Source organism: Trachypithecus francoisi, unplaced genomic scaffold (assembly GCF_009764315.1).
Source record: "Trachypithecus francoisi isolate TF-2019V2 unplaced genomic scaffold, Tfra_2.0 Lachesis_group12, whole genome shotgun sequence".
NCBI lineage: Eukaryota > Metazoa > Chordata > Mammalia > Primates > Cercopithecidae > Trachypithecus > Trachypithecus francoisi.
Window position 1 is genome coordinate 113187068 of NW_022681457.1, and position 27879 is coordinate 113214946.

Here is a 27879-nt window from a genome sequence, read left to right on the forward strand (position 1 = left end):
GCCTGTAATCCCAGCACTTTGAGAGGCCGAGGCTGGTGGATCACCTGAGGTCAGGAGTTTGAGACCAGCCCGGCCAACATGGTGAAACCCTGTGTTACTAAAAATACAAAAATTAGCCAGGCATGGTGGTAGGGGCCTGTAATCCCAGCTACTCAGGAGGCTGAGGCACAGGAATCGCTTGAACCCAGGAGGCAGAGGTTGCAGTGAGCCGAGATCACACCACTGCACTCCAGCCTGGGTGATAGAGGGAGACTCTGTCTAAAAAAAAAAATTTGTAAAGGTTATTAGACGTCTTCAATGGAAAACCAAGCATTGTTTGGAGCAGAGCCTTCTTGCTGTTTGACTCCAGCCTGGGCAACATGGCAAGACTCTGCCTCTACAAAAATTAGGCTGGGCATGGTGGCTCACGCCTGTAATCCCAGTACTTTGGGAGGCCAAGACGGGTGGATCACCTGAGGTCAGGAGTTCGAGACCAGTCTGGCCAACATGGTGAAACCCTGTCTCTACTAAAAATATAAAAATTAGCTGGGCATGGTGGCATGCACATGTAGTCCCAGCTACTTGGGAGGCTGAGGCAGGAGAATCACTTGAACCTGGGAGGCGCAGGTTGCAGTGAACCGAGATCGTGCCACTGCACTCCAGCCTGGGCAACAGAGACTGTCTCAAAAAAAAAAAATCCATCAAACTGTGAAGACCCCTGAGACCCTGTCTCTGCTGGAGCCCCTCAATCCTACCTCTTCTCCCTCTTCTCCCACACCCAAGGCCACCAGCATGACAAGCCGGCCACATGCCTGGGCAGCTCAGAGGACCCATGGAAAGGGTTAGGGAGGGAAAGGCGAGGAGGAGAGGCGGGAAAGACGGTGGGAGATGAAGGCAATAACAAAAGAGGCAGCTGTGACTCTTTCAACATTTTAAAAGAGATTGAAATTGAAAACGAGATTTATAAAAGGCAACCGATCACGCTTTGCTCCCCCCTTCAAAAGAAAGAAGTGTTGAAAATGAAAAAGACTTTTAACCAAATGAGTGCTGTGTTTAGAGTTGGAAGAGAACCAGTCCAGACCATGTGTGGTGCTGCTGTGTGGTGGCTGTGACCCCGAGCAAGTCACTGAACCACTCAGCCCATGAAACAAGCCGAGCACGCACCTCTCAGGGCCATGGGGAGGCCAGCGTGAGACACACACAGAGAAGGCTTCGGTGAACCCCAAGTTGCTGCCCAGATCCAGCGTCTGGTGGCTCTGTCTGCGACTGTGGTTAGGCGGCCTTGACATGCCGCTGTTACTCCCACCACTGAGAGAGACAAGGGAATGAGTATCAAGGATGACCCAGGGCAAGCAGTGGGGTTTCCAGGGCAGGGCCTCTCCTGGGGAAGCCCATCTTCTCCCACCTCTCATGCCGTGAGATTGGCTGCAGCCACTGTGATGGCCTGGGGCACGGATTACACTGTGCTTTGCCTTGCTTGACTGACTTGGTTATCTTCGCTCCTCACCATCCCCTCCCTGTTCCTTCTTGGAAATGGAATGGCTCTTCTCAGCAGAGCCACCCAACCCCTGCACCCAGCCTCTGTGCCAAGCTGGCAGGATAACGAATGGCTCCACCTCCTCCTCACCTCCGTGCGGAGGGGCTCTGAGCAACCCTTTGCTCACAGCCTCTGTGGTTCCCGTTAGCCTCCTTGGAGCTGCATGGAGACTGGTTATCCAGACATTGAGATGGCTTTACCAGGTGTCGCTCATTGCACTGGGTTCCCTTCATGTTCGGCGCCTACTTAATACCCAGAATAATAACTGCACCACTATGGAGTACAGGAGGGGGCCCCACATGTCCGTAAGTGCACACACATATGTGCACACATGCACATGAGAAACACACATTTATTTATTTGTTTAGTTAGTTAGTTAGTTAGTTAGTTTTGGAGACAGGGTCTCACTCTGTTGCCCTGGCTGGAGTGCAATTGCGTGATCTCAGCTCACTGCAACCTCCACCTCCCAGGTTTAAGTGATTCCCCTGCCTCAGTCTCCGGAGTAGCTGGGATTACAATACGTGCCACCATGCCCAGCTAATTTTTGTATTTTTAGTAGAGATGGGGTTTCGCCATGTTGGCCAGGCTGGTCTTGAACACTTGACCTCAGGTGATCCACCCGCCTCGGCCTCCCAAAGTGCTGGGATTACAGGCATGAGCCACCATGCCTGGCCCAATTTTTAAAAATATAATAACAACTTTGGCAGGGAGCAATGGCTTATGCCTGTAATCCCAACACTTTGGGAGGCCAAGGCGGGTGTATCATTTGAGGTTGGGAGTTTGAGGCCAGCCTGACCAACATGGTGAAACCCGTCTCTACCAAAAATACAAAATTAGCTGGGCATGGTGGTACATGCTGTAATCTTAGCTACTAGAGAATTGTTTGAACCCAGAAAATGGAGATTGCAATGAGCTGAGATCGCACCATTGCACTCTAGCCTGGGCAACAAGAGCAAAACTTCATCTCAAAAAAAAAAACCATAATAATAATAGTAATAATAACAACTCTGGTAAAACAGACATCAGATGTTTTCCAGTTTTCTTCCCTTGTTGAATGAACCTGGACTGCAACCCAAGGAGATGTTCTTTCCCTTGTACCCAGAGATTCTTAAAGCCCCTCTGAAGGGCGGGTCACTCACAGCCACGTGTAAGACCACCTATCTCTCCATCCAGGACTTCCTCAGTACCTTCTTAACCGTCAAGCCTCTAGGGCTGTGAAGCATTCGAATGAGAAGTCACCTTGACAATCTCTGACCCCAAGGCCAAGACCCCAACTTTTTCATAGTCACCCCACCAGGATTCCGGTCTCAGCATAACCAGGCTTGGCTCTCCTGACAGAAGGGCTGCACACGGGTCATCTTTCAGCTTCTGCATGGAACTTATCCTGGCGCCAGGGCAGAGCCCCTCGGAATCACCAAATGGACACCCCCCATACACAGAGTGTCATTCAGGCTACTATTCAGGCTACTACAGCAAAATACCATTAAACTAGGTGACTTATAAACAACAGAAATGTCGCACAGTTCTGGGGACTAACAAGTCCAAAACCAAGGCAGGCTTGGTTTGGTGAAGGCCCACTTTCCGGTTCATAGATAGCGCCTTCCAGCTGTGTCTTCCCACGGAAGAAGGAGCAAGGCAGCTCCCTGGGGTCTCTTTCATCGGGCACTAATACTCTACCTGTGAGGACTCTATTCTCGTGACCTAATCCCCTCCCAAAGTTGCCACCTCCTAATACAATCATGTTGGGGATCAGGCTTCAACGTAGGATTCAACATTAGGATTCAATGTGAATCTGGGGGACACAAACATTCAAACCACAGCAGAGTTTTACGATGAATAGTTGTTTCTCTTCTATCTCCCTCACTATCATATAAGCTCTGGGAGCACAGACATCTGGTCTTGTTCATTTTCTATGTTTAGTTTTAACACAGTTCCTGGTACTTACCAGGTGTTCAATACATGTTTGTTGAATGAATGAATGAATGTACCAGGCACTGTGCCGAGTATCGGGAAGAACATGGACCCTCAACCATGGACCCTCTCCCCTTCAGTAGGAAAGTCCATGATTACACAAAAAACAACATTCTAAAATAGTCATCCATAAGAAAGGAAAGGGGGCTGGAAGCAGTGGCTCAGGCTTGTAATCCCAGTACTTTGGGAGGCTGAGGCGGGCAGATTGCTTTAGCCTAAGAGCTGGAGACCAGCCTGGGCAACATGGTGAAACCTCGTCTCTATAAAAAATACAAAAATTAGCTGGGCATGGTGGTGCAAGCCTGTAGTCCAGGCTACTGTGGAGGCTGAGGTGGGAAGATCACCTGAGCCCAGGGAGGTTGAGGCTACAGTGAGCCATGATTGTGCCACTGCACTCCACCCTGGGCTACAGAGTAAGACCCTGTCTCAAAACAAAGTGGGGGATGGGGGGAACTCACTTTATGAAGTGCCTACTACATACCAGGCATATGCTAAGTACTCTGTGAGCACTACCTCATTTAAACCCAAAATTACCCTACAAGGCAGACACTATCATCCTCCCTTGCAGAGGAGGCACCGGAAGCTCAAAGAGGTTACGTAGCTTGTCTAAGGGTATCCCGGGGGTGAGTGATTGAGCCTGGACTTCTACCCACCCAGTGCTGCCAGACTCAAAAGCCCAAACTCTTTCCACTTCACCAGTCAAACTCCAGGAGTGATATAAGGTGTGCCTGTTTGTCTGTCTGTCCTCTGGAGAGCGTTAAGTTTCCTGAGGATAGGGATCAGGTCCCATTTACCATTATACCTCCCAGAGTTTAGCAAGTGCCTATAACATAATACTTGCTCAATAAATTGGTCTTGCAGCCACCTGCAGATGGCACCAGAGGAGATCTAGTCACAGATAGTGAATTGTTCGTGGTCTGGAACAATGGGACATGGAGAAGTTCATCTCTTCTGCCTTCATTCCCCCATAGCCTTTGTGCCTCTGTGTCTTACACGTGGCTGTGAGCGGCCTGTCCTTCCGAGGGGCTTTAAGAATCTCTAGGTGCAAGTGTCTGTGTTGACGCTTGAGGTGACAGGATAATGTACGTATGTAGCTTTTGCTATTTTTCACTGTGTGTCCTCGAAGGGCAGGGGTGTGCCTCGTTTATTTTGCCTCCTGGGGCAGAGCAGGCTCTCAGTAAAGGTCTTTGGCCAAGGCAAGCGTCAGCTGGAAGGCCCTCGTTGGTGACTATGGTGACCTCTGACCCCCTCAGCACGTCCCTTGAATCTGAGGGCCTCCCACCTGGTATTCCCTTGGCCTCAATGCGGCACAGAGCTGAGGGGCTCCTAACTCGCAGGAGACTTGGGCTCAGCGCTCCCGCTTCACAGGATGCTTTCCCGGGCCTTGTCTCTCCAGGCCATTCATCTTGATTAGGTATTGGCAGCTGAGGATGATTAAACACCCCTGCCATTCTCTCGTTTGTTTCTCAGCAAGGAAGTGTCGGAGTTTTCATTCTGCAGAAGGCTTTGACCTTGGCAGTGGTCAGAGTGCCCTTGGCACACCTGCCTCAATGCTCCAGTTGTCTGACTGCACAGCCAAAAGAAAGAGGCTGATTAAGGAAAACTTTGAGTCTTACTCTCAGGCAGCAACAGGGGGGCTTTCTCCAGCTGGGGGAATTGAGCTGTCCATCTGCACCTCAGTTTCCATGGAACAATCACCTCTCATGGCCACCTCTTCCTAGAAACCTTGATCCCCGCTCATTGTCACCTCTTCCTGGAAGCCTTCCTGATACTCATCAGCCCCATCTCTACCTTGATGTTCTGTGGTGTTTATTCTACAGTTGACGTGTGTCAACCTCCTCTCCCTTCACACGGCACACTGAACCTGAAGTTGAGTACCCTGTGTCCCGAACATACATACAACTATCAGCTCCAGGTGCTGTCCACCCCAAGGCGGGAAGGGGCTCACTTTCCTCTCCTGGAAGGTGGCCAGCCCCATTCTCAGGAAGCAGGTCTAGGAGGCAGGTCACTGGGCAGTTTCTGGGAGCTTGAGCACTGGCTGCTCCCACGCTCCTGATGTGGGCACTCTGCTTCAGTGGCTAGATGAGGACTGGAATTGAAGAGACGAATGAGGACAGACAGATGAGGGGACAGAAGCATACATTTAACCTGAGACTGGACCTTCGCCTCCATCATCGTGAGTAGGCAGGAGCCACTCTCCATTTTCTGGGGATGGGCAGACTTTGAGTTGTAACTTTGGCCCAACCAGCCAGAGTAGGTTAGACCAACAAGCTTAGTTATTATCCCCATAGAGCTGGCCCCTGGGGGTGTTGGTGGGAATGCCACCAGCCAGGAGGCAGCCATCCCACCCTGATGGGAACCACCTCCCTGGCACGAACGCATGGGCCACTTCTGTAGGCCCATAGCTGGCCCCATCACTCACACACTTGGGAGCAGCTAAAGGCAGACCAATGGATTAGCCCCTTACATGCAAGGAACTGTAGGGCAAGCAGAGAGATGAGGGGAAGTTTGCACTGAAGGCTGGGTGTGGTGGCTCACACCTGTAGTCCCAGCACTTTGGGAGGCCAAGGTAGGACTGCTTGAGGCCAGGAGTTCGAGACCAGCCTGGCCAACATAATGAGACCCTGTCTCAATTTTTTAATTAAAAATAATAATAAAAGAACTTGCACTAAATTAGAGCAAGATTTGAATCATGGTCGTATTGCTTACTAGCCAGATGACCCTAGACAAGTTTACTAATCTCCCTGAACCTCAGTTTCCTCTCTTATGAAAAAGAGAGCTTAATATCCAATTTGTGGGGTTGTTATGAGCACTAAAAGAATGTATTTAAGCACCAGAACAGTGCCTGGTCCATAGCGAGCATTCAACAAATGATAGCTTTATTACTGCCATTCCCTTGGCCAGTCATCCAACACTTATTTATTTAGAGACTTCTACGCGCCAGGAATATGAGCCGGATCTTAAAAGCTCTTAAGAGTTACTGACATGAGGCCGGGCGCAGTGGCTCACATCTGTAATCCCAGCACTTTGGGAGGCTGAGGTGGGTGGATCACCTGAGATCAGGAGTTCGAAACCAGCCTGGCCAACATGGTGAAATCCCTTTCTACTACAAATACAAAAATTAGCTGAATGTGGTGGCGGGCACCTGTAATTCCAGCTGCTTGGGAGGCTGAGGCAGGAGAAGCGCCTGAACCCAGGAGGCAGAGGTTGCAGTGAGCCGAGATCGCGCCACTGCACTCCAGCCTGGGTGACAAGAGCGAAACTCCATCTCAAAATAATAACAATAATAATAATAATAATAATAATAATAATGAGTTACTGCCATGGTTCTCCTCTACTCCAACCCCAAGTGGAACTCACCTGTCCTTACTGCCAGCTGATGTGATGCAGTGGTCCAAACTCTCACACCTGTCATTCAGCCCTAGAGGGTCCAGCCCCTCCCATGTAACTCAGTCGTTCAACAATTAGTTACTGAGTACCTGCTCTGTTGTACCACACACTGTGCTAGTGCTAAGATGGGCTGGAAAAGAAAACATGGTCCTTATACTCTAGTCCTACCACTTACTAGGAGAAATTGACAATAAACATGTTGACAAACTAATAGACACGTAACACACACCATGCTGTTGTCTTCCCTGTTAAGCCCATTTGTGATCCTAATAGGAGGCAATTCTAAGCCGAGCTGGGGGAGAAAGAGGCCAGGATATGGCAAGAGCGTGGGAATGCAGACTTTGGAGGACCCCTTGAATCACACCACATGGAGCTCTGCCCCTTGGGATGCATGGGGATGCATTAACATCATAGAAGGACCCCAGCCCAACTTGTGTTACCCAGCCTGGTTGGGAGCATGTGATCACGGCCCTCACTGTTCCTCCCAGAGCTCCAGCATCTTCTGAAATGAGTCTATGCCTTGCAATTACAGCCTTTCCCTGACCCCAGGAAGCCGTTTGCAAGCCTCCTGATGAGCCCAGACTCAGCCTTTGCCCCCTCCTCAGTCAGGAACCCGACTTGGTTTATACCACCATTCGCCATCCTAGCTTCGTCACTCATGGTGGGAGGGCTGTCCCAGTTTGAAGAAGGGCAGATCACAAATGTCAACTGGCTGGAACCCAAGTGCCAGGTTCTTGCCAGAGGCACTCCTTTTACACCAGCCTGCACAGTCTGGAGCCCATAATGAAAGAAGCTGACAGTCCATTAGCAGCAGAGTGGTCCGCAGGGCTCAGAGGAGAGGAGCTGTCATCCCTCTCACTTCAAGGGCTTTCGAGGTGCAATCAACTGTGTGTGTGTGTGTGTGGTGTGTGTGTGTGTGTGTGTGTGTGTATGTGTGTGTATATATATATATAATCTTTTCAAAAAAAAGAATATCACAGCTGTTCCTTTTAAGATGGGTAGACCGTCAACGACATCAAGGAGAAGAAATGTTAACACGGCTCTTGTACTCTGTCCCCCCAACCCCTGGGGGCAGGTCTGAAAGACAATCCCATAATAACAGAACAACTGAATCACAGGATTGCAAGACCCTTAGAGGTCTTCTCATCCAACGCCTCTCTGACGTGACTCTTCACACCCACGTTCCTGACAAGCAACCTTCTTTTTGTTTGAATGCCTCTAGTCACAAGGAACTCACCCCTGACTGAGACATTCTGAACATCCCACTCGCTGATTTCTCCAATGGCTAAGAAACCTTCCTGATCTGGCCAGGTGCAGTGGCTCAAGTCTGTAATCCCAGTACTTTGGGAGGCTGAGGCAGGTGGATCACCTGAGGTCAGGAGTTCAAAACCAGCCTGGCCAACATGGTGAAACCCCATCTTTACTTAAAACACAAAAATGAGCTGGGCATGGTGGCACGTGCCTGTAATCTCAGCTACTCAGGAGGCTGAGGCAGGAGAATCACTTGAACCCCAGAGGCAGAGGTTGCAGTAAGCTGAGATCACGCCATTGCACTCCAGCCTGGGTGACAAGAGCGAAACTCTGTCTCAAAAAAAAAAAAAAAAAAGAAAGAAAGAAAGAAAATAAAAGAAAAAAGATGGCTGGGCGCGGTGGCTCAAGCCTGTAATCCCAGCACTTTGGGAGGCCGAGACGGGCGGATCACAAGGTCAGGAGATCGAGACCATCCTGGCTAACATGGTGAAACCCCGTCTCTACTAAAAGATACAAAAAACTAGCCGAGCGAGGTGGCGGGCGCCTGTAGTCCCAGCTACTCGGGAGGCTGAGGCAGGAGAATGGCGTGAACCCGGGAGGCGGAGCTTGCAGTGAGCTGAGATCCGGCCACTGCACTCCAGCCCGGGCGACAGAGCGAGACTCTGTCTCAAAAAAAAAAAAAAAAAGAAAAGAAAAAAGAAAGGAAGGAAGAAACCTTCCTGAGCTAAGAGCTTCAACTTGGAGACATATAACTTCTACCCATTGGTCCTAGTTTTACCCTTTGAAGCCACATGCAAAAAAAGGTTAAAAAAACAAAAAAGTCCAACCCATCTTCCCAAAGACAGCCTTCTTGTGACTCTCCTTTCCAGGCTGACATGGCTTTATGTGCCCCCACCCATCTGCCAACGGCATTCTGGACAAGATCCAGTTTGTTGATAACATCCTCAAAATGTGGTTCTTATACTGAGAAATGGAAATCTCTACTACAGCCGTTACCAATGCAAACACACACACGTGCACACACATGCACATAGAAAGCAAGCTCCTGTAATTGTCTTTTTATCCATTCCATTCCTTCTTTTTTTTTTTTTCTTTTTTGAGATGAAGTCTCACTCTGTCACCCAGGCTGAAGTGCAGTGGTGCCATCTTAGTTGACTGCAACCTCTGCCTCCCAGGTTCAGGTGGTTCTCCTGCCTCAGCCTCCTGAATAGTTGGGATTACAGGTGTGCACCACCACGCCCAGCTAATTTTTGTCTATTTGTAGACAGGGTTTCACCATATTGGCCAGGCTGACCTGGAACTCCTGACATCAAGTGATCCACCCGCCTTTACCTCCCAAAGTGCTGGGATAACAGGCATGAGCCACCGTGCTCGGTCCCATTCCATATTTCATAGTATGTTGTCAAATGCCTTGCTGAAATCCAAGTATATTATATCTACAGCATGTTCTTGATCTCTCACCACATTGATTCTATTAATATCTAGAGAAAAGGAAGAAGGCATAGCACCCAGGACTGGGCATGAGAGGAATGACCCACACAGGGATGGGCAGAACTTCTGCCTTCCTTATTCTGGATGCTAATTCTCCTGTTAATTCTACCTCAGATCACATTAACCTGCATGGAAGTTGGAGCTCATTACTGACTCAGACTAAGCTTTGGCCCAGGTCAAAGGCTCAGGTGTTGGTTTTATTTTTTATTTATTTGTTTATTTAGGAGACGGAGTCTCGCTCTGTTGCCCAGGCTGGAGTGCAGTGGTGCGATCTCAGCTCACTGCAACCTCCGCTTCCTGGGTTCAAGAGATTCTGCCACCTCAGCCTCCTGAGTAGCTGGAATTACAGGCGCTAATTTTTGTATTTATTTGTAAAGAGAGGGTTTCGCCATGTTGGCCAGGCTGGTCTTGAACTCCTGACCTCAAGTGATCCACCCACCTTGACCTCCCAAAGTGCCAGGGCTACAGGCATGAGCCACTGTGCCTGTCCTGGTGGTTTTAATATAGGAGTAAGGGAAGCATTAGTAAGAAAACATAAGACATATTCATATCTTTTCCCACCCAACTCCAGAAGAAGCCAGCCCCGAGCTTCCAAAGGTCATCATCTGAGTGGGATTCAGTACGAAGGTCCTGCAAAGGGCAGAGAAGGGAAACGCTTTGAGTAGGGGAGCTGGATGGGGCATTATTGTAGGTAGAGTGGTAGTGCTCCAAGACTGGGCAGAAATGTGACTGGAGTAGCAGGAATCTGTGCCTCACTGGTACTTGTCACCAGGAAAGGGCATTCTGAACCCTTCTAGAGGAGCGGTGTCCAAGACAAGGGCAGATTCCAGGGCCAAACCCCAGCGTCCAGTAGCAGAGACGTTGATGGTAAGCAAAAATCCCTGGCTCTGGCCCCACAGAGGCCAGGAGTCCTGGGTGATCCCAGACAGATGGGAGGGTGCTCAAGAGGTAGCTGGCATTGAATTCCCAGCCACCTGACTGGGGAGCAGAATAAATCTGACTCAAAGCAATAAAGGCAGCTGGTCGCAGGGCTCATGTCTGTAATCCCAGCACATTGGGAGGCCCAGATGGGTAGATTGCCTGAGGTCAGGATTTCGAGACCAGCCTGGCCAACATGGTAAAACCCCATCTCTACTAAAAATACAAAAATTGGCCGGGCGCGGTGGCTCAAGCCTGTAATCCCAGCACTTTGGGAGGCCGAGACGGGCGGATCACGAAGTCAGGAGATCGAGACCATCCTGGCTAACATGGTGAAACCCCGTCTCTACTAAAAAAAAAATACAAAAAACTAGCCGGGCGAGGTGGCAGGCGCCTGTAGTCCCAGCCACTCGGGAGGCTGAGGCAGGAGAATGGTGTAAACCCAGGAGGCGGAGCTTGCAGTGAGCTGAGGTCGGCCACTGCACTCCAGCCTGGGCGACAGAGCGAGACTCCGTCTCAAAAAAAAAAAAAAAAAAAAAAAAAAAAAAAAAAAAAAAAAAAAAAAAAATACAAAAATTACGCTGGGTGCAGTGGCTCACGCCTATAATCCCAGCACTTTGGGAAGCTGAGGTGGGCGAATCACGAGGTCAGGAGTTCAAGACCAGCCTGGCCAACATGGTGAAACCCCGTCTCTACTAAAAATACAAAAAATTAGCTGGGCATAGTGGCAGGTGCCTGTAATCCCAGCTACTCAGGAGGCTAAGGCAGGAGAATCGCTTGAACCCAGGAGGCAGAGGTTGCAGTGAGCCGAGATTGTGCCACTGCACTCTAGCCCGGGCGACAGAGTGAGATATGTGTAAAATATGTATATACAAAAATTAGCTAGGTGTGGTGGTGTGTGCCTGTAATCCCAGGTACTGGGGAGACTGAGGCAGGAGAATGGCTTTGAATTCGGGAGGCAGAGATTCCAGTGAGCCAAGATCGCGCCGCTCCATTCTAGCCTGGGCGACACTGAGACTTGGTCTCAAAAAAATGAATATATAAACAAAGACAAGTGATGTCAGATTCCAGAGTCACTGAGAAAACTCATCCCCCACATCTCCATGGCTGTCACACCATGGCTCTCCCCCTCTCTGATGTGTATGCTGTTCATTTTGGGACCCCAGTGTATCGCTTTGTATTTATTCACACTACATTTTTCTTTTGACCCATCAAAGCAGCCTTTTGATTTATGAGGCTCCTAATTGTCAGTCATTTTGTAAGCTCTTCCTCCGAGGTTCGTGAAACCTTTCATTTTGGCTGCCTCATCCGAGTCATTAATAACAGGTGTTGAACCCAGCTGAGCAAAGGGCAGAGGGCAGGGCTCCAACTGCTAAGGGCTCCTTCCCAGCTGACACTGACGTGCTGATCAGTTAGCTTACTCCCACCGCCTGTTCAGTCTCTCAGGAATTTATCTAACTCCACTGTTATCCATCCCACATATCTCTGCCTTGTTCATAGGATATATTGTCCAATGTCTAGCTGAAACCCACAGGTACTCAATCTACCTCACACTCTCCATCTATCAGCACAGTGACCCTATCAAGAAAAAGAAAAATGAAACCAAGTTAATCTGGCCTGACTGACTGGCTCTTGGCAAATCCACTGTAGCTACATGCCGCCCTCAATGCTTTTTTTGTTTGAGATAGGGTCTCGCTCTATCGCCCAGGCAGGTGTGCAGTGGCATGATCATAGCTCACTGCAGCCTCGACCTGCCAGGCTCAAGTGATCCTTCCACTTCAGCCTCCTGAGTAGCTGAGACTACAGGCATGCACCACCATGCCCAGCTAACTTTTTAAAATTTTTTCGTAGAGATGGGGTCTTACTATGTTACTTAGGCTGGTCTCTAACTCCTGGGCTCAAGCAATCCTCTCACCTTGGCCTCACAAATTGCTGTGATTACAGGCGTGAGCCACCATGCCCAGTCCCTGCTGCCTTTTCTAAAGGCCCATCAAATCTGGTCAAACCCTACCCAAACCCATCACCAAAGACCAGGTGCCCCTCCACACAGCTGAATATCCAATGTCACTGCCTTGGTCTCCCTGAGATTTACAAATCAGAGTTCACAATCACACAGTAAGTATGAGGAAAGCAAAAACTAGAAGCCAGACCACTGGTGAACATTTTCTTTCTTTTTTAATTAAGAAGTCTAAAGAAAACCTTCATTGACTCAGGGGACATAATACAAATTATGGTGACATGCATATAAAACCTGGCACCAAATTTGGCCTTTGGGGACATTTATATATAAAAATATGCATTAAAATCCGCACCAGGGCACAGTGCAGAACTGACAGCTCTGACAGGAGTGACCACCAAGGCATATGTGGTAGGTGGACACAGGGAGTCCTTGGTCCTCCAGCCTCAGGGTGAGCCCTGCATGAGAATGGCCTACTCCAAAAGAGGTCAGAAGGCAAAACCCCTGTGAGCACCAAAATGCCACAAGCCTGGTGTGAAACAAAAATGGTGCTGGGAAGGACAGGGGAGAAGGTCGTCCTTCTTCCCCTTGTCTCTGGGCTCTGCCCACTATTAGAAGATTCTGGCTCTCTGCTAGACAAACCACCTTTGATTTAACTTTAGAGGAACTTCTGCAATTTTCAAACTTTTTTTTTCCAAATAAATCAATCAATTTGAACTCAAGGTTCCATATCATAATTAGCTTGATCTGAAAGATTAAGAACTAGTTCTTACACCATTTTCTGCAGGCCATGACCTTAAATACCTGCTAGAATGGCTATAATCACAACAGAAAACAATGATGACCGTTTCCAATCTATTTTAGTCCTGGATCAAATGCAACTGAGCAATTCTGGCCCAGAAATTACACTTCACAGACAATGCAATGAAACGCAACCAGGATAAATGCTGGAATTGCCCCATTCTGAGTGTGACCTCACTGAAGCCCTCAACTATCCACAAAGCCCTGGGGAGAGGCAGGGTCAATACTGCACATCTGTCTTCAAGGATGAAGACACAGCCCCTTCACTGGCGGGGCTGATCACTCTGGCTGAACAGAGCTCAAGACCGTTTGTCCACTGGCTATTCATTCACTGGGTCCCTGCTCTGCCCATCCTGTGGCTCTGTGGAAAGTGGCAGCTGTCCCTGACTCGCTGCTAAGCTGTTGCTCAAATAGTCTGGTTCCACAGATGGGAAACACACAAATGGGAACACCATAGAGGTGGAGAGGTAGAGGGTGGGCATGGGGAGCATCACAAGATGCAATCGGGAGGGAAAAGCCCTGTGGGCTTTGAATATCCCACAAGGATGGCAGTGCCTCTACCATTTCAGGGCTCCTGAGAGTTACTGAAAGGGCTGGGAGTCCTTCCCATCACTCTAGTAGATTCAACAAAGGGAAAACAGCCACCCTACTGATTTCTATCCAAAGGCAGTGATTTTCTCAGTTGCCTCCAGCGTGGTTTTTTTTCCCCTCCCAGTCCTTGGCATGTCTTGCTGCAGGGTAATCTGACACTTTTCCTCAACTGTGGCAGTAAGTGAAAGGAGAGAGGAACAAAAGCATCTGAATCACAATTTAGGCAAAAAGCTGACAGTCACACAGGCTGTTAATGAGGGACTCTCTCTCTCAGGCAGCATAACTCAGGACACAGGTGCTGAGAGTAAGAGACAGGTAGCCCCTGTGTTAGTGAGGCCTGGCACCAATCATAGCACATCCCACAAGACCAAGAAAGCAGGACGACACTCTGCCCAGTTAGGGTCTTTTTCCAAACTGAGCAGCTCCTTTACAAAGTCTGGGGACATTCTGTACAGAACAAGGAGGAACTAAGTCCACCTCACTGCAAAGTGACCTGAGAACACCCTCTAGTGGAAATTTTTAATAAAACAAGGACCGTGCGCCCAATTCACCTTCTGATACAAGAATGGTTTTTAAATTCCCCATAAAATGAAGAAAAAAAAAAGAGAGAGAGAGAGAAACAACATATTAACTTTAAGAACACAAAAACAATTTTTAAAAGGCAGGAGTTCCCACCCATGCTTAGTACCCTGACTGCCAAATCACATTCCTTCCTCAGAGACTCTGACTTTAATATATTCTAAGAAAAGGAGACATGTCGTGGGGGGAACTACTTGCCCCCTTAAAGTTTGGGCAGACTGCCTGCTGGTGCCAGGATGATGCCAAAGACGTAGAAAAGTCCCAGCAGGAGGTTGAGCTTGGCAGTCCTCTGGGGCAGTTTGTTGAAGGCCTGGCTTCGGAACTGTCTCTCAAGGGAGAAGGCCATGGGAATGGTGAGCAGGGGGAGCGCCAGGCTGATGGTGCAGTGTGTGGCCAGGATGCTGAAGACCAGGTAGGGCAGGAAGAGCAGAGTGTTGTAGAGAATATAGGAGAACGTGGGGCCGATGAGGATGGCCAGGGTGACGATGCCAGCCTCCCGGTCGGACTCCATGTCCCTGGTGTTGTTGGAATGGAGAATGGCCTCGGTGCTAAGGGCAAGGGGGATGGCATAGACCAGTGGGAAGATGGCCAGGGACCCCACCTGGATGGCGTAGGCGAACATCACAGCCAGCGGGCCAAAAGTGATGAGGATGATGAGGTCTCCCAGAGCCACGTATTTGAATCCAATTCCTGCGGCCAGAAAATCCAGAGAGTTGGTATGAGACCAAGGCTTGAAATTTAGGGACTGTTCACCAGTGAAGAGGCAGGCCACTTCTGGCTGAAAATGGTAAATCCTTAGACTGTACAGGTAGGCACTCATTTCGTCCCTTAACCCCACAGAGCAAATTCTGATTTCTTCTCCAATGACACAGGTGCAGAGAGAATGCCCAGTGAGGCCTCAAGTCCCTCTTCTCAGGTTCATACCCAAGTTTCTCTTTCTACTGTCCCACAACAGAGCTCTGCAACATAGCACACTGGGCACCCACTACACTCTTAGTTCAATGGGAGAGCCCAGGAAGGATCCAAAGGTCTTAGAATCCAGTTCTTTGCTGTCTTTCACCCTTCACCAACCCCTGCAAGACACCGTGAGATCAATCCCTCACAGAACAGCCACCCCAGCCTTCTACTTTTCCACCTCCTTCCCCTACAATCTCAAGGCATCTTCTGGTTTTAAAAACCCCCAGTGAATCTCAGTGAAATTTCAGGGTCCCTAAACGGGCACCCCTGCAACAAGTAAAACAGCGAGGACAGGAGAGTCATAATGCTGCTTCCCTCCTCTGTCTCCCATGAGGTTGAAACGAAACCACCCCTACCTCCTGCTTCTGTCCTGTTCATCTACTTCAAAGACTGTCTAACCCACTTCCTTCAAAACTACCCATTCTCTCCATCCCCGGGGCCACACTCCATCCCCCTTACCCCATTCCCAAATCTACCTCATGGTCATCTTATGCCTGGGATACTGCAACATCCTCCAAATTGGTCTACCAGCTTCCAATCTCATAACCCCTCCCCCTCTCCATCCCTAATCTAATCTCTAAAAAGGAGTTGGAGTGAACATTTAAAAATAGGAATCTGGCCGGGTGCAGTGGCTCACACCTGTAATCCCAGCACTCTGTGAGGCTAAGGCGGGCGGATCACCTGAGGTCAGGACTTCGAGATCAGCCTGGCCAACATGGTGAAACCCCATCTCTACTAAAAATACAAAAATTAGCCAAGCGTGGTGGCACACACCTGTAATCCCAGCTATTCAGGAGGCTGAGGCAGGGGAAATGCTTGAGCCTGGGAGGCAGAGGTTGCAGCAAGCCAAGATCATGTTACTGCACTCCAGCCTGGCAGACAGAGCGAGACTCTGTCTCAAAAAAAATAAGTAAATAAACAAATAGATAAAAAAGGAATCTGACCACTCCCTCCCCCAACATACACTTAAACCCTTATCAACCACTCACCCTGGGGATAAAAGTTCCAGATCTCTAACCTGGCTCACCTGTGGCCCCGCCCTACCTCTCCTGCGTCACCTTGAGCTTTCCTCCCCTCTTCACACAGACTTCTTCCAATCCATCAGAGCCTTCAGACACCCCTCCCTTGGTCTGGCTAACTCTACTCACCCTTTAAGACTTTAAAGACCATTCCCCAGGACCACCTCCCCTCACCCCTAAGCCACATTTGATCCCCTTGCAATATGCTCCCATGGTAATCTGCCTGCCATGTTCAAAAACTTCATCATGCTTCTAATTAACCTCCACCTTTCTCACTAAACGGTAAGTTCCATGAGGGCAGGACATGTGTCTGGCTTGGTCACAGCTCACTCCCCAATACTTGGCACAAGGGCTGAACTAAACACAGAGCTACAGTAACAAGCACCTGGAATTCGGGACCAAGGTGAGGAAAAAACGTCCCACTCAGACTGAAACAGGTAAAGCAGCATGGAATGGGTGAAGCTGAGGGAGGTGACCCACGCACTGATTGCTACAGAAGCTTATAAAACTCCAGTTCCAAGCAAGTTACGAGATGTGGACTCAGGATCAGAAAATAAACCTCTGGTTAGGCATTTTAACCAGTCTAAAATGACAGATGTTCCCACTACCCACAGGAATCAAAATAAAATAAAATGACAGATAACAATGGTCTTCGAGGCTCAAAAGCCATGGGAGCTAAGGAACAAGATCCAGCCCAAGTTCACCTTCACATCAGCGGCTGGGGTTCCTTGGTGCTAAATACATACCCTTAGTTCTTTAGAACAAAGTGTCTCCAGGGAAGGGCATTAAGGCATGGCCACTGACACTCTCCAACACTTGGCAAGTTAATTCTGCACCCTCAAGACAAATTTTTTTTTCCTTCTATTTGGATGATTTTTATACCAAGCCATGTTTTCACAAATAATTTGGTTGTATGAGGACATGCCCTCCAGGAGGAAGTTCCCTCAAGCACAGAACGAGCTCCAGTTCAGAATTAGTAAATTGATGTCTCTTGCAATATCTCACACATTTAGGGGACTACACCCACCCAAAGAAGATGCTGGGCAGGAATACTCCCAGCACAGACCTAGCCAGTTCCTCCATAGCTGCCCACTCTTGTTGTGCTTGTTTCCTCAGCTCCCCAAGAGACTCCATGGGTCTGGCTGTGAAAGAAAATGCAACAGCACTGCAGCCTTGACCTTTGGCTGGATTCTCCAAGAACACCTCCTTAGATCACTTGGCAAAAAGCAATGTAAGCGGTCAGGCATGGCGGCTCACGCCTGTAATCCCAGCACTTTGGGAGGCCGAGGCAGGTGGACCACCTGAGATCGGGAATTCGAGACCAGCCTGACCAACATGGAGAAACCCCATCTCCACTAAAAATACAAAATATTAGCCGGGTGTGGTGACGTATACCTGTAATCCCAGCTACTCGGGAGGCTGAGGCAGAAGAATCGCTTGAACCCTGGAGGCAGAGTTTGCAGTGAGCTGAGATCGTGCCACTGCACTCCAGCCTGCGCAACAAGAGCAAAACTCCATCTCAAGAAAAAAAAAAAGGCTGGGCATAGTGGCTCACGCTTGTAATTCCAGCACTTTGGGAGGCCACGGCAGGCAGATTACCTGAGGTCGGGAGGTTGAGACCAGCCTGACGAACATGGAGAAACCCCACCTCTACTCAAAATCCAAAAAAAATTAGCTGGGCATGGTGGTGCACGCCTGTAATCCCAGCTACACGGGAGGCTGAGGCAGTAGAATCGCTTGAACCCAGGAGGCAAAGGTTGCGATGATTAGAGATCACACCATTGCACTCCAGCCTGGTCAACTAGAGCTAAACTCTGTCTTAAAAAAAAAAAAAAAAAAGGATGATGTAAGCAAGGTTGAGCAGAGATCTCTGTCCCCACCCCAAAACCAAGAGCAACCCACTCTGGGGAGGAAAAAGATCTGGTTATCTGACACAAGAAAACAGTAGAGCCCTTGGGGAGAAAGCCGTTTCCTAGCATTTGATACATGCATGGCCTAAGGCTCATGTGCTCTACCTGATTCAGAGACGTGGACCATCTGGGAATTTCCTTTTAGGCATTCCTCCTCTCCCAACCCCATTTTCTGAATGAGCTTACATAGTGAAATACTGGGCCAGTTCTCCACATGGCAGCCAGAATGAATCTGTTAAAACATAAATCAAAAAGTTGGCAAGATGCAGAGCAACTGGAACTCTTGCTGGTGGGAGTGTAAAGAAGTACAACCCCACTTCAGAAAACAGTTTGGCAGTTTCTCATAAAATTAAACATCATCTGCCCTGTGACCCAACAATTCCACTCCTGGGCATTTACCCAAGAAAAAATGAAAACAAATATCCACAAAAAGACTTGAACATGAATGTTCAGTCATAATAGCCAAAATATGGAAGCAATCCAAATGTCCCTGAACAGGAGAATGGATAAAGAAGTTGTGGTATGTTACAACGGAACGCTCCTCAGCAAAAAAAGGGACTACTGATATACACAACAACGCAAGGAATCTCAAAAACATCACGCTGAGCAAAAGAAGCCAGACGAGAGCTCAGACTGAAATACACATACATACATAGCTAGTTCATACTGAATGGTTCCATTTGTATGACCAGGGAAACCTCATCTCTGTGAGAGAAATCAGAACAGTGGTTCTTTCCCTGCCTCTGGATGGGGGCAGGGAGTGTGGGATTGACAGGCAAGAAGCACTAGGAAGCTTTCGGGGGTCATGGAAGTGTTCTGGATGATGACAGGGGTGTGGGTTATGCAGCTATATACGTTTGTCAGAATTCATCAAGCTGTTAACACTAAAAATCTGTGTATTTCACTGTGTGTCAATTATGTCAATAAAAGTCAATGTTTAAAAAAATCCTAAACCAGATTATGTCACTACTCTGCTCAATATATTTCAATGCCTCCCCATTTGTTCATTGGATGAATATTTACTAAGTAATATTACATGCCAGGCACTGCTCTGGGTGCTAAGGGTTCAGCTAAGACCAGAGACAGAAATCCCTGACTGCAGGGAGGGAGCTCGCAGTCTAAGGGGGAAGATAATTAACAAATTAAGTACTTTATATGGCACATTAGAAGGTAACATGTGCTATGAAGAAAATTAACCACAGAGAAGAGCAGCAGGGGGAGTATCAGGTGGGGGCACAGAGCAGGTGTGTGATTTCAAGCAAGGTAGAAAGCAAGGCCTCACTGAGAGCTGACATTTGGGCAAATAGGTGAAGGAAGCGAGAAAGTGAACCACACTGTTAGAAGCAGGAAAAGCATTTCAAACAGAGGAAGCTGCATCTACAAAGGACCTGAGGGAGGGGCAGGAGGGGTCGGGCATGCTCCTGGACTAGAAAGGAGGGTAGCGTGGCTGGCCCAGGATAAGCAGAAAGAAAGGAGGAGGGTGGGTCAGAGAACTGGGGGGAGGGTAAAGTGTGGGCAAAGAATGTAGGACCCTGGGGGGGGTCACTGTAAAGACCCTGGCCTTTACACTGAGTGAGATGGGAGCCACTGAAGAGTTCTGAGCAGGACTGACAGGGCTGCCCTGTATTTTAACAGAATTACTCTGGTGGCTGAGTGGGAACAGCCTGAACGGGACAAGAACAGAGGTAAAGAGATCAGCTGGGAGCCTGCCACAAAAATATAGGGACAGTGATCACAGTGGTGGCTGGAGACGATAAGAAGTGGTCACATCCTATAATCATTTTGAAAGGAGAGTCAACAGAATTTGCTGATGAATTGGATGTGAGACGTAGAGTCAAGGACGATGCCCATGGCTTTTGGCTTGAAGAACTAAGATGAAGCTGCCATTGAGCAAAATGGGGAAAAAGCTGTGGGTGAAGCAGGTTTCCTTGGGGAGAAGATCAGGAATTTGGTCTCAGACATATTAAGCTTGCGATGTCTGTGAGACAGTTCCAGGAGAAGTTGCTGAGTAAGAAGTTGGATATGAGTCTGGAGTTTAAGAGTCACTAGCTTAACAGATGGCATCTGAAGCCATAAGCTAAAATCACCAAGGGGGTACATGGAGATAGAGAAAAGAGGTCCAAGGACTGAGCCCTGGAGGCTGAGGAGTAGGACTTGTTAAGATCGCCATGACAGAGACCCTGCCTAACTCCCCAACTGTGTCTCATATCCCCTCTGGCTCACACAGACCTTTCAGTAGATCCTAGCCAATGTCACACTCTCTCCCACCCACCACATTTGCACTTGGTGGTCCTTCAGCCCTGGAGGAGTCGGCATCACAATCAGACTCCAATTCCACCCCATGGCCAGCTTCTTGTCCTTCCGTCTTCAAGCCCTAGTTTAAATGTCAGTTTCACAAAGACAGCCTCTTCCCTTCACCACCACCTTGTACTTTCTATTACAGCACCTCATTAATTTCTTCACTGAACTTTTTACAATTGGCTGCCAGGCCACCACAGCCGTTTGGTTTTCCTCTTACTCCTCTGGATGCTTGCTCACATACCCTTTACCTGTGCCTTTTCTTCTCCCACCTCTAATGTGGGAGTGTCCCAGGGCTCAGACCAGGACTGACTTTTCTACCAACACTCCCTTCCTTGATGACTTCACCCAGTCCTACAACTTCATCTATAGACCAATGACTCCCAAATACGTAATCTCTAGCCCAGGCTTCCCTGAACTTGAACTACCCATTTGACAAATTTGTTAGGAGATTTAAGACATTAAGATGTCCAAAGTTGGCCAGGTACAGTGGCTCACGCCTGTAATCCCAGCACTTTGGGAGGCCAAGGCGGGTGGATCACCTGAGGTCAGGAGTTCAAGACCAGTCTGGCCAACATGGTGAAGCCCTGTCTCTACTACAAATACAAAATTAGCCAGGCATGGTGGCGCACGCCTGTAATCCCAGCTACTTGGGAGGCTGAGAATCACCTGAACCCAGGAGGCGGAGACTGCAGTGAGCCAAGATCACGCCACTGTACTCCAGCCTGGGAGACAGAGTGAGACTCTGTCTCAAAACAAACAAAAAACAAAACAAAAAACCACGAAGTCAATCTCTTGCTTTTCCCCCAAAACTTGTTCTACCCCCAGCCTTGCCCTTCTCACATAATGACATCACTCCAGATGGTATCTTCCAGTTCTCAGGTCAAAACCTTTGAGTTATGCTTATGCAGCTGTTGAAAGGCAATGGTGGCCGGGCGCGGTGGCTCAAGCCTGTAATCCCAGCACTTGGGAGGCCGAGACGGGCGGATCACGAGGTCAGGAGATCAAGACCATCCTGGCTAACACAGTGAAACCCCGTCTCTACTAAAAATACAAAAAAACTAGCCGGGCGAGGTGGCGGGCGCCTGTAGTCCCAGCTACTCGGGAGGCTGAGGCAGGAGAATGGCGTGAACCCGGGAGGCGGAGCTTGCAGTGAGCAGAGATCGGCCACTGCACTCCAGCCTGGGCGGCAGAGCAAGACTCCGTCTCAAAAAAAAAAAAAAAAAAGAAAGGCAATGGTATGATTAACTGGGGCCTTGAAGATAATGAAGATATGACATTTACAAGGTGGACAGGCATGTTTATTGGGCCACCAAGGACAAATTACGAAAAGAGAATATAGGCCTGGCATGGCAGTTCATGCCTACAATCCTAGAACTTTGGGAGGCCAAGGAGGGCAGATCACGAGGTCAAGAGTTCAAGACTAGTCTGGCCAACATGGTAAAACTCCATTTCTACTAAAAATACAAAAAATTAGCTGGGCGTGGTGATATGCACCTGTAATCCCAGCTACTTGGAAAGCTGAGACAGGAGAATCACATGAACCCAGGAAGTGGAGGCTGTAGTGAATCGAGATCACGTCATTGTGCTCCCACATGGGCCACAGTGCAAGCCTCTGTCTCAAAAAAAAAAAAAAAATATATATATATATATAGCCTGAAAATAGAAAGTGGACCTAAATACCCAGAAGCTCCCCAATCAGTTAGATTTGTAACAAGAATTAATATGAATGGAATAAATAATTCCAGTGGGATGGTGGATGACTGCAGCATACCAGTATTAGCAAAATGACAAAATGTATATAGCATTAAAGTTGTACTTCAAGAGTTAAGATGTCCAATGATGTCCAAAGAAAATATGAAGCTTCCACAGCCACTGGAAGGACAAACATACAACAATTAATTTTAGTGGATCTCAAACTTGTCTTATATCAACAACCTTCTACTTGTGTTAATGTCTTGATTAAATATCACAATGCAAAATACCCACACGTTAAACAAAAGAATTCCAGCTGGTAAACATGACCTGGATATTTGTAAGAATATATTTAATATATGTACACCCATTATGTTTTCAGGGTAGGAAAAATGCAACTCAATTTTTTTCTCTTGTTGAGGTACTGTCATTTAAACATAAACTTGGAGTACTCGAAATAGAATTCAGGTTTACAAGATGAAAGCACGGGAAGAAGTGTCAGATGGCAGTGGAAGCATGTGTGTTTCTAAAGACTAAAAATCTCAATAAAGAAAGCAGGGCTGAGCACAGTGGCTCATGTCTGTAATCCCAGCACTCTGGGAGGCTCAGGCGAGCAGATCACTTGAGGCCATGAGTTCAAGACCAGACTGGCCAACATGGTGAAAGTCTGTCCATACAAAAAACACAAAAATTAACCAGGCGTGGTAGCACGCACCTGTAGTCCCAGCTACTCAGGAGACTGAGGCAGGAGAATCGCTTGATCCCGGGAGGCAGAAGTTGCAGTAAGCTGAGATCGCACCACTGCACTGTAGCCTGTGTGACAGAGTAAGACCCCCATCTCAAACTAAAAAGGAAAGAAAAAAGAAAACAGAGCCTGGGTGAGGTGGCTCACACCTGTAATGCCAGCACTTTGGGAGGCCAAGGTGGGACGGATCATCTGAGGTCAGGAGTTCAAGACCAGCCTGACCAACATGGAAAAACCCTGTCTCTACTAAAAATACAAAATTAGTAGGGCGTGGTGGCCCATGCCTGTAATCCCAGCTACTTGTGAGGCTGAGGCAGGAGAAATGCTTGAACCCGGGAGGGGGAGGTGGCAGTGAGCCGAGATTGTGCCATTGCACTGCAGCCTGGGCAACAAGAGCAAAAATCCATCTCGAGAAAAAAGAAAACAGAAATGGTATGCTTTATCTATCTTACTTAGTGAAAGAGAGCTGCAGTTGAAATTGTTTAAAAAGTAGCAGGTATTTGCCAGGCATGGTGGCTCACGCCTGTAATCCCAGCACTTTGGGAGGCCAAGGATGGTGGATCACTTGAGGTAAGGAGTTAGAGACCAACCTGGCCAACATGGCAAAACCACGTCTCTACTAAAAACACAAAAATTAGCCAGGCGGGCACCTGTAATCCCAGCTACTCAGGAGGCTGAGGCAGGAGAATCACTTGAACCTGGGAAGCGGAGGTTGTGGTGAGCCAAGATCGCACCACCATACCCCAGCCTGGGCAACAGATCAAGACTTTGTCTCAATAAATAAAACTTAAAAAAAAAAAAAAAAGTAGCAGGTACAATGAACACCGTCACAAATGTGTTTTTTGCTTTTTTGTTTTGTTTTGTTTTGTTTTTTGAGATGGAGTCTCGCTCTGTTGCCCAGGCTGGAGTGCAGTGATGAGATCTCGGCTCACCACAACCTCCCAGGTTCAAGTGATTCTCCTGCCTCAGCCTCCCAAGTAGCTGGACTACAGGCATGTACCACCATGCCCGGTTTATTTTTGTATTTTTAGTAGAGGTAGGGTTTCACCATGTTGGCCAGGCTGGTCTCGAACTCCTGAGCTCAGGTGATCCGCCTGCCTCGGCCTCCCAAAGTGCTGGGATTATAGGTAAAAGCTACCACACCCAGCACAAATGTATTAATTTTTGAAGTGGTGTGGGTGCTGACTACTAGAAGTATGAAAAATATGTTCAGGATTGTTTTGATATCTGTATTATAATAAAAATATTGGGGGGAGTTGATGAATTTCTGTTAAAAGCTGCTCATGTGTGTTACATGTATCAGACATGGTAAATATTTGCTTAGTCTCTTTTTTTAAACAAACTACGCACTTAAGGTTAAGTGACATCAACAAAAAAGGGATAGGTATATGGATATATAATGTTGAAATTAAAGTTGGTCTTTTTTTTTTTTTTCTTTTGAGATGGAGTCTTGCTCTATTGCCCAGGCTGGAATGCAGTGGCGTGATCTCAGCTCACTGCAACCTCTGCCTACCAGGCTCAAGGAATCCTCCGTGTATTGTTAGTAGAGACGAGGTTTCACCATGTTGGCCAGGCTGGTCTGGAACTCCTGATCTCAAGTGATCCACCTGCCTTGGCCTCCCAAAGTGCTGAGATTACAGGCGTGAGGCACAGCGCCCAGCCCAAAGTTAGTCCTAAAATGTAAATAAAATATGGAATGTGTCATAATTTGAGTTACACTTAATTCCTCTGTTTCTCTTTACCTCATATCCAATCCATCAGCAAATCCTGTCGACCTTCAAAGCATATTTAGAATCTGGCTACTTACCTCTTCCACTACCACCCGCTAGATCCAAGCCACCAAACATCGCTTGCCTGGATTACTCAAGAGCCTCCTACTTACTTGGTCTTCCTGCCTCTACACTTGCCCCACTACCCTTGATACATTCTCAATACCTTACCCAGAGCAATTCTTTGAAAACATTATATCACATCACTCCCTTGCTCAAAGTCCTGCAGTGGCTCCTCCATTCCAGAGCCAAGACCAGTGGCCTACAAGGTCTATACAATCCGTGTGCCTCCTTACCCTCCCCAAACGTACTTCTCTTACTTTACCTCCTTTTACTCTCTCCTTCATTCACACACTGGACTCCTTGCTGCTCCATAAGCTCTTTGGACACGTTCCTGCCTTAAGGCCTATGGCACTTGCTGTTCCTTTTCCTGAAACACTCCTCTCTCAGATATCTGCTTGGCCAACTCCCTCATCTCTTACCTCCTTCAATCTAACTCAACTCAAATACTACCTTTCTGAGGCACAGTCTCACTCTGTCGCCCAGGCTGGAGTGCAGTGGTGTGATCAGGGCTCACTGCAGCCTTGACCTCCTGAGCCCAAGCAATACTCCCACCTCAGCCTCCAAAATACCTGGGACCATAGGCAAGCACCACCATGCCCAGCTAGTATTTTTTATTTTATATTTTATAGAGACAGGGGTCTACGTTGCCCAAGGTGGTCTTCAACTCCTGGCCTCAAGTGACCCTCTCACTTCAGCCTCCCCAAGGGCTGGGATACAGGCATGAGCTGCTGCACTCAGCCAAATGTTACCTTTTTGATGAAGCCTACCCTGATTAAACTACTTAAAATAGTAATCTGTGTCCCCTTCCTTGGTCTACTTTTTTTCCCCATAGTACTTATCTTCTTTCATATACTATAATCAGGGTGATCAATTCAACCTGACTTATCAGGAACTTTCCTGGTTTTAGCACCAGAAGTTGCACATTCCACTTAGTCCTGTTGCCTTAGTTCTGAGCAAACCAGGATGGGTTTGCAAAACCCTAACTATAATTTTCTAGTTTTACTTTCTGTCTCTTCTCACGACAGTATATAAGTTTCACGAGGGCAGGGATCTGTGACTGCTGTGATCACACAGAACAGTGCCTGGTACATAATAGGTACTCAATATATAGGACTTACCCACATGCTCATCACTACCTTAATCAGCCTCTTGCAAGAAGTCACTTAGCAAAGTAGCTAGAAGTAATTACGTGTATCATTTTGAACTCTTCAAATTTAATTCTACTAATATTTGAAACTGTGGTATTACAAAGTATGAGTGAGGCCAGGCACGGTGGCTCATGCCTGTAATCCCAGCACTTTGGGAGGCCGAGGTGGGCAGATCACGAGGTCAGGAGATCCAGACCATCTTGGCTAACATGGTGAAACCCTATCTCTACTAAAAATACAAAAACTTAGCCAGGCGTGATGGTGGGCGCCTATAGTCCTCGATACTCGGGAGGCTGAGGCAGGAGAATGGCGTGAACCTGGGAGGCGGAGCTTGCAGTGAGCCAAGACCGCGCCACTGCACTCCAGCCTGGGCAACAGAGCGAGACTCCGTCTCAAAAAATAAATAAATAAACAAACAAAAATAAAAACAAATGTCCATATAAAATTTTGAGTCATGCCCTACGTCCATAAGTCAAACCAGGATCTTCTCAAATCACTGTTTCAAAAAATTCTCATGACCCACAATTATAGACTTAAAGTGGCCTAATTTAGAAAGGCACCTTTGACATCCCCATAACTCCTCTACAAAGCAACGGTTTCCAGTGGACGCCACTAAGACCTGCAGCGAGCAGGACAGGCCAAGTCTTACCTCCTGTGTAGAGAAAGGAGCCAGAAAGGCCTCCAAAGTAGATGAGAGCCAAGTGTTCCAGTTTCAGAGGGGATAGGCAGTAGAGGCAAGCGGCACAGACGCAGCCCAATGTGTAGAGGAAGACTCCGAACCGGACAACATCCTGGGGCTCCAAGATTCGGTCCACGAGTGTCCTGTCATCGCTCTTTTTGTGGTCAATGCCCTTGGAAAAGTCATAGTAAGTGTTGACCAAATTACCGGCCCCGTGCACAGCCAGGACAGCCACGGCACAACCCACCAAGAGCCTGGGATCCAGGACACCGTGGGATCTGTAGGCAAGGGCACTGCCCAGAGCCACCGGTGTGAGTGAGGCACTGAAGCTCCAGGGCCTCAGGGCCAGCACGTAGGAAGCGCACTTCTGCCTCCAGGAGCGCTGGGGGAGCCTATCTTGCTCGGGACAGTCGTTCCCCAGCGGTTCCCTGTCCCCAGCCTTGACAGTGTCTCCCGACAGGATGTTAATCTTCTCCCCCAGGACCTGAGAGGCCGCCATGGAAGCTCCACGTGACTGTAGTAAACTCTAAAAGTGAGCCACGCACAGTGACAGCCCGGGAAGGAGGAAGGACGGGGCGGGGCAGCCGGGCCTGACCTTCCTTCGGTTCCGCCCCAGGACAGGGCTGGTGTGGCGGCAAGGTCCGGGGGCAGCAAGCAAGCGGGTCTTACACCCAAGAGGTCCAGCGGCGCCGCCGCTACTACCTGTCACCTGGGTGAAGTCTGTCTCCGACCCCCAGCCCCGCGTTAGAGCCCACGGCCGAGCCGCGGCCGCCCTCTTCAGGCCGCCAGGGCCGCCATCTTGTGCGCCGGCCACTGGAGGCGCGCCCGGAAACAGGTGCCGGCGGCGCGTGCGGGACAGAAGGGTGGGCTGGAGGCCGGGAGGGAGCGGGGCCGAACCAGAGGCGGGGAGAAGGGCGGTGAGGGGTGGGGATGGGGGGAGCCTGATCAGAGCCGGGGCGGGCGGGGCCGAGTCAGAGGTGGGGAGGAGTCAGAGGCGGGGCGGGTTCAGAGGCGGGGAGAAGGGCGGTGAGGGGTGGGGCGGGGATGAGGGGCGGGGCCAGACCGGTGGTGGGGCAGGAGGGGTCGGGGATGGGTCGGGGGCGGGGACAGGGCAGGGGCTGGGGCCGGACG

General features: G+C 48.7%; 1 protein-coding gene across 6 annotated transcripts; it reads right to left on the bottom strand.

Moving 5' to 3' along the window:
• Positions 1–3271: 3271 nt before the first annotated feature.
• Positions 3272–27609, bottom strand: UBIAD1 (UbiA prenyltransferase domain containing 1). 6 transcript variants are annotated; one of them, XM_033228391.1, is made up of 3 exons: positions 26719–27609; positions 15067–15155; positions 3272–5576 (listed from the first exon to the last, which is right to left on the bottom strand). In XM_033228391.1, the coding sequence occupies exons 1-3, from the start codon at positions 27245–27247 to the stop codon at positions 5559–5561; spliced, it is 636 nt and encodes a 211-aa protein (XP_033084282.1). In that variant the 5' UTR covers positions 27248–27609; the 3' UTR covers positions 3272–5558. The 6 variants fall into 6 exon arrangements, with proteins under 6 accessions (XP_033084282.1, XP_033084286.1, XP_033084281.1 ...); XM_033228390.1 differs by lacking the exon at positions 3272–5576 and adding an exon at positions 17837–17885 and having other exon boundaries at positions 12694–15155; XM_033228395.1 differs by lacking the exon at positions 15067–15155.
• Positions 27610–27879: the final 270 nt, after the last annotated feature.